General features: G+C 44.6%; 1 protein-coding gene across 1 annotated transcript in view; it reads left to right on the top strand.

Annotated features, from left to right (window-relative positions):
- The first annotated feature begins 391 nt into the window (after positions 1–391).
- Positions 392–7,275, top strand: part of ARFGAP3 (ARF GTPase activating protein 3) — a 33,062-nt gene continuing 26,178 nt past the window's right edge. Inside the window, exons 1-3 of the mRNA XM_084284603.1 lie at positions 392–531; positions 4,210–4,328; positions 7,097–7,169. Of these exons, the coding sequence (XP_084140729.1) occupies positions 463–531; positions 4,210–4,328; positions 7,097–7,169 (261 nt within the window). The 5' untranslated portion in view covers positions 392–462. The remainder of the gene's footprint in view (positions 532–4,209; positions 4,329–7,096; positions 7,170–7,275) is intronic.

Genomic DNA, 7,275 nt, shown 5'->3' with positions numbered 1-7,275 from the left:
AGTGCTGAGGGGCCAAGCTCTGCCACAAGCACCCTGTCCCTGGTCACATAGTTCAGTGCTAATGCTGAGCGGGAACGATGGTTTCACAAGAAATTTTTAGAGCGCTTGAAACCTACTCATTGGATAAAGCATGTTATCTAAGTAGGCACGTTATCACCTGCCCCACGTCATTTTTTTCCCAAACCAGCCACCAGCACAGCTGTTGTCCTTCCATGTTTAATTTATTTTTCGCCCCGAGGCGCTGGGGCTCCTCAGGCGCAGGCCCCCTGCCCGCTATCTCAGGGAGCCCGGCCTCCCCGCCTGTACCCACGGCAACCGCCGCCTCCTTTCGCCACGCCGGCGGCCGCAGGCGGGCGGCTCCCCGAGGTCCCGCCCTGCGCGGCGGGGCGGGGCGGCCGGCGGCGGAGCTGGCGGCAGCCGCGGCAGTTTCTCCGTGGCGGCCCTCCTGCCTCGCCCGCCGCCATGTGCGAGCCCAGCAAGCAGGACATCGCCGCCATCTTCAAGCGGCTCCGCTCCGTGCCCACCAACAAGGTGAGGGCGGCGGGAGGACGGGGCGCCGGAGAGCGGGGGGAGGCGGCGGCCGGGCTCCGCCGTGGCGGTGACACGTCGCACTGCCCGAGGGCGGGGCGGGGGGCGGGCGGGGAGCCCCGGGGCCCGGCGGGGCTCCGCTGTCCGCCAGCCGCTCCCGGAGGGGCGGCTGGGGCTTGCCGTGGCCGCGGAGGCCTGCTCCTCGTCCCACCGAGCCCCGACACACACACACCTGTATATATACATATATATATATATATATACACATATACGCACCTCTGTGCTGCGCTAGGTGCATGGTGGTAGCTCCCAGGGCACGTGAGGCTAGGGAAAACGATTCTCATTTAAATAAACGTGCAGTTTAACGTGTGGATTGTAGCGTGTTTAAGCGGGCGTTTGAGTAACTGTCTTGAAAATAGCGTACCTGTAATTCGTCCTCTGGTTTCCTTTGGTTAGCATGAGAAACAGCTTTTTGGAATTTTCATGTCTTTTGTGTACAGGATCGCCTGACAAGGTTTAACGAATGCTTTACAGTTATTAAATGGGATGTATTTTGTACACATAAAAGACATTCATAGTCCTTAAGGTACCCAATATTGTTTAAACGTTTGTAAAGCTCACCAGTTGTGATAACTTGTACCCTGAGACTGTGGTATATAGACTCTTTTAGTTTGCACAAATCTGTTCCTCTGAAACAGGTAGTTTTTGGTTCCTGTTCTCTGGTTCATTCTCTTCTCTTGTTGAAGATAGCATTCGTGTCTCTGCTTGGAGACCTAAATCAAGGATCTGAACTGGCTGAAAACCAAGTAGGCGTGCTGTGGTGGTGGTTTATTAGTTCTGCAGTTTTGTTATTACAGTGCGAATTGTGGGGTTTGTGTGTCTGTTGGGAGGTGTTGTGGTCATGTTCCCTCCCTCCCCCCACCCCAGCAGAATATACTATAGTACATCTCACTCAAGTCATTTTAAGTTTACAATGCTTCTAGTCCAGCTTCCAGTCCAGTTTCCTTCTGTTGGCAAATGCTTCTTCTCCCTCCCTTACACTGGTATTGCTGATGATGTGGCCATGATGTGAGTTGGACCTACCTTTGCTCTGAGTCAAAGCGCTTTTGTAGTGTTGGTTTCCAGTAGGATCAACAAGCCAGATTATTACTGCTGATGCAAGAAAAGAAAGCATATCAGGATACAGTGGTTGGAAAGGAACAGAGTGGCTGCTCAGATGAAGATTACCTTTGACCAGTCGCGAAACTGCCACCTGAGTAGCAGTGGGTCCAGCATTCAGGCGGCTGTGTGCTGGTCTTGCACAACAGGGATAGCGAGCATGGAGATATGAAACTATCTGTGGCAGCAGCAACACTGCGTGGTTAAAAGTGCCTTTGTAACACTGACCTCAGTGACAGGTGATTGCTGAGCCCCACCAGCTCTTTGGAAGTGTCAAAGCTAGCATTTCCAGAGGCTGTATATTACCATGTTGCCATATCCAACAACAACGTGTACTATGAACTTATTTACCAACAGGCATAAAGGATCTGTTAACTTCAACCTCTCATACAAGATGAATCCTGTCTGTTTTAATGACTTGCTGTGGACCTGTCTTTTTGTTCATTCTGGTAAAAACATCTTGATTGCAACTTTTACTCCTTTTTTTTCTCCGAAGTGACTGTTCCCGAGTCTAGACTGTCCTGAAATGCTTGAACACTAAAAGAGCAAAAATAATACAGGTGTAGTTAAAAAGAAATAGATTATTTAGGTGTATCCTTCAAATTAGTTTTTTATGAAGACTTTCATATCTTAGTTGTACCTAACTCACTCCAATAAACACAGTTGCCATATTTAAAATGGAAATGATTTCATAGGTAGGCTCTGAAATCCCTTTTAATTTTGTTTTAATTTCTTGTTACAATTTATGTGGTGGAAAGCACTCTAAAATGAGGAAGCCAAGCAACATGAGTGTAAGTTAACTTATGCTTATTTGTTTCAGTAAGTTAACTTGATAAAATGTTTCTATTTCTGTCACATAACATGATGGAAATGATAGTTCTTACGTTACTTTCACAAGAAAATTAGTTGTCATTCTGAGTTGCATCACAATCCTTAAAGCTACAATTTTTGAATAATTTTCACAGGTGTCTGATAGATGGTTGATAAGGTCCTGGATATGTGAAGTCAGTGAGCTATGCTGCTTTGTGGCAGCTAGCTTCCAAGGTGATGCAATTAACTTTTAAGAAGCTGAAATTAAGAAGCACTTATATTTGTTCCAGGAAAGGGATGTTAATAACAGAACCTTTTTAACCGTGGGATTTTTTTAACCACCTGGTAATGCTTAAGATTCTCTTTTCCAATTTCTGCTCTGAGGAATTTCAATGAAACTTACAGCTCTAAGTCTGCTCTTCTCTCTTGTGTTAGAAGCAGGACCAAGGCTGTTGTCTTGGCTTTGATCTCCAACAATCTTGTCTTATTTTGTTGTCTTCATCCTACTTTTGGCCTAGTAAGAAACTGTTTGAATACAGCCAATTTAAAGTGAAGATGAGGTAATTTATTTATTTATATTGGAATTAGCTCAAAGAATGGAGGGAGTTGAGGAAAAGCGGATGAATTCTGACTACTTCAGGCTGTATGTTCTCTTGTGATGTGGCATACATGAAGAGTTACTCATTCTTTTTCCCTAACTTCCTGCATATCATTCTCCTACCTGTGCTTACTTCGGGGCATCTCTCCAGTCCCTCCTTCTATCCCTCATTCTGTGTGGATTTTCTCTTATTTCTTCTTTCTGCTGTATGTCAGTGGATGACCCTGTTTGCACAAACAGTACTGGGACACATACACGCTTTCCAGACTCCTTTCCTTCCAGTAGTGCACTGTTAAGCCTCCATAGAGAGAGAAAGAGTGGACTTGCATATGCAGAAACTGTAACCTCCATGCTTTCCATTTGTGTTGCAGGTTATTGGTCTAACTGAAGCCCAGACTTAAAAATGCTTTTATTGAGGATGAGTCGGTGTTGAATCTGATGGTGAACTTGTGCCTGATAAATGCGCACTGCGTAAGATACAGAGACCCACAGTAAAGCTAGGAGTTTAGCCTCAAAGTGCTCTTGGGCATCTACTTGAAATTAATTTGGTTGGTGATAGGTTAGCTGACTTGAATGTAAACTCAGGGCTTGTTTGATTGGGTATGTAGACACAAATCTCTAGTTACATCAGTGTAGTTTCTAGCAAGGAGACTTGTTAGTGTTTCTGTTTGTTTGTTTGTTTGTTTTTTCTTCCCAGCCTGTCAAGGAAGTGAAAACATTTCTTAAAAGCTTTTGTATATCAGTAGTGTTGGAAGTGTGTACTTAAGTTGGAAGTGTTAAATGTGTACTTGAACTAGATTGATGTGGGTTCTCTGCCCCACTGTTTTTCAACCTGTGATCTACGTATAAACTGATGATGGACAGAAACCAGGAGTTTGTGTTGTCCTGTCTAGTTTGGGTGAAGGCATATGAGTTTGGGCAGGTTGTGCAACTACTCTTTATAAAATCAGGGTTATGTGAAGTTGTCATGTAATTTGTGCTGGAAGGATGACATCCATGCTATAAGGATGAATTCATTAAATTCTGATCACTACAAGGATGTTAGAATGACCTATAATACAACTTTAACAAGTGGTTATGCATAAGTCACATTAATGATTTTTATTTTCTTAAAGGTATGTTTTGACTGCGGGTCAAAAAACCCTAGCTGGGCAAGCATAACATATGGAGTTTTTCTTTGTATCGATTGTTCAGGGACCCATCGATCCCTTGGTGTTCACTTAAGTTTCATTCGGTAAGTAGTTTGTATACTTTTTACATTAAAAATGGTATTTTTTCAACTTCTGATGTTTTTTATTTTGTTGAGATGGCTGTTCAGAGAGGAAAATGCATTCTTAATTTCTGATTGAAAGTTTTTAATGTTTGTAAAAGCTTTGATTTATCTGATAGCTACTTGGGAATGAGGTAAATAGGTAGGCTTCGGTAGAATTTGTACCTTGCATACATTCCCATTACCTGCTTCTAGTATTTGTTAGTAGCGCATATTTGTTGGCAGATTTGTTTGTACATTGAAGATTATGGCTTCTATAGGTAGGTCAGTGATAAAAGGAAGACTAATGGAATTGTGGGCCCTCTCCAGAAGGAAACAGGAGACCTGATCACCCAGGATATAGAGATGGCAGAGGTACTTCATGACTTTTTTGCCTCAGTCTTCTCTGGCAAGAGCTCCAACCATATAGCCCAAGCCCCAGAAGAAAAGGCAGGGACTGGGATAATGAAAAACCACCCATTGTAGGAGAAGATAAGGTTCAAGACCAGCTAAGGAAGCTGAAGGTGCACAAGTCCATGGGACCTGCTGAGGTACGTCCACGGGTCCTGAGGGAATAGGCAGATGTAGTTGGTAAGCCACAGTCCATCATATTTGAGAAGTCGTGGCAGTCCAGTGAACTGGAAGAGGGGAAATAAAACCCACATTTTTAAAGAGGGGAAAAAAGGAAGAGCTAATGAACTACAGGCCAGTAAGTCTCACCTCTGTGCCTGGCAAGATCATGGAGCAGATTTTCCCGGAAACTATGCAAAGGCACCTGGAAAACAAGGAGGTGATTGGTGACAGCCAACACAGCTTCACTAAGGGCCAATTGTGCCTGACAAATGTGGTGGCCTTCTCTGATGCCGTTACAGCATTGGATAGGGGAAGAATAACTGAAAAATAACTGACAAATGCAACGCATTTTATGCTGTCCCCAATGATATCCTTGTCTCTAAATTGAAAAGACATGGATTTGATGAATGGGCCCACACGGTGGGTAAGGAATTGGATGGTTACGCTCAGAGTTGTAGTCAACAGCCCACTGTCCAAGCAGAGATCAGTGATGAGTGGCGTTCCTCAGGGAGTAAGTACTGGGACCAGTGCCATTTAACATTTTTGTCGGTGACATGGAGAGTGGGATTGAGGGTACCCTTGGCAAGTCTGCTGATGACACCAAGCTGCGTGGTGCAGTCAACAGGCTTGGAGGGAAGGGATGCCATCCACAGGGACCTGGGCAGGCCTGAAAGGTAGGCCCGTGAGGATCTCGTGAAGTTCAACAAGGCCAAGCATGAGGTCCTGTACCTGTGTTGGGGCAATCCCCAGCACAGATACAGGCTGGGTGGAAAATGGATTGAGAGCAGCCCTGAGGAGAAGGACCTGGGGGGGTGATGGTTGATGAGAAGTTTAACGTGAGCCAGCAATGTATGCTTGCAGCCCAGAAAGCCACCCATATCCTGGGCTGCATCAAAAGGAGCATGGCCAGCAGGGTGAGGGATGTGATCATTGCTCTCTGCTCTGCTCTCGTGAGACCCCACCTAGAGCACTGCATTCAGCTCTGGGGCCCCAGCACAAGAAGGACATGGACCTGTTGGAGCAAGCCTAGAGAAGGGCAATGAGAATGATTCAAGGGCTGGAGCACCTCTCCTGTGAAGATGGGTCAAGGAAGTTGGGGATGTTCAGCCTGGAGAAGAGAAGGGTCTGGGGAGACCTTATAGCAGCCTTCCAGTACCTAAAGTGGGCCTACAGGAAAGCTGGAGGGTTGTTAGGGCATGTAGTGATAGGACAAGGAGTAATGGATTTAAACTGAAAGAAGGTAGATTTAGCTTAGATATTAGGAAGAAATTCTTCACTCAGAGGGTGAGGCACTAGCACAGGCTGCCCAGAGAAGCTGTGGATGCCCCATCCCAGGAGGTGTTTGAGGCCAGGCTGGATGGGGCAACTTGGTCTGGTGGGAGGTGTCCCTGCCCATGACAGAGGGGTTGGAACTGGATGATGTTGGAAGTCCCTTCCAACCCAAACCATTCTGTGAGTCTGTGATGAAAACAAAGAAGTGAGTAAGCACGTTGAAGCGTTCTATCATTTTTCCAGTCAAGACTGAGGCAAATACTACTTTATTATTTACTACTTATCTTCAGCAGTGCTACAGTATATTGATCATAATGATAATCTGACAGTCTAGCAAGCCAGTTTAGAGACCTAAATATTTTTTATTTTTTTTTTGCCAACTGTGCTTCCTGAAGTAGTTCAGTACTAGCACTGTGGTGGCAACATAATGGGGTAGGAAGTGAGGGGTTTTGTGTAAAGGACTATACTCCCCTTTGGTGGCAGCACTTGGATAGGCTCAGTCAGTTGGTGCAGTTTTAATGAGCTTCTCGTATTTTAGGTGAGTAACCCAATTTATGTCCTATAGGTGTATTTGTCCTATTAAATAGAACCTTCCATTTCATATATGTAACTGCTGGAAGTGTGTGAGAGCAATGCATCTAAGAATGGACTGCAGATAAAAGCAGTTGTTTTTTATCAACTAAAATCTGTATTTTTCCTCTGTTGCTTTGTCACTGTATAAAAGAATGTTACAAAGGGGTCTTTCAAGAATGCATTCCTGATGATCACAGTATTATGACTGTTAGAATTCTCATATTCAGTGCTCCCTCTACCACCCCCAGATAATTTTGGAAATAAACTCTTTACACAAACAAGGTAGATTTTAAATGTCTGTGAAGATAACATTAAAAATATTTCCTTCTTTTCAGATCTACAGAACTGGATTCCAATTGGTCTTGGTTTCAACTGAGATGCATGCAAGTTGGAGGAAATGCAAATGCTGTATGTACTCTTGAGTGTTTGCCGTGCACATTGAAGCTTGTTAGGTTTGGAAGCTATTGTCTTTCCTTATTGGCTCACATCTTTTAGAATATTTTTATTTCTCCAA

This window comes from Netta rufina (genome assembly GCF_964035555.1).
Source record: "Netta rufina genome assembly, chromosome: 1".
Lineage (NCBI taxonomy): Eukaryota > Metazoa > Chordata > Aves > Anseriformes > Anatidae > Netta > Netta rufina.
This window is presented reverse-complemented; position numbering and strand designations above follow the sequence as displayed.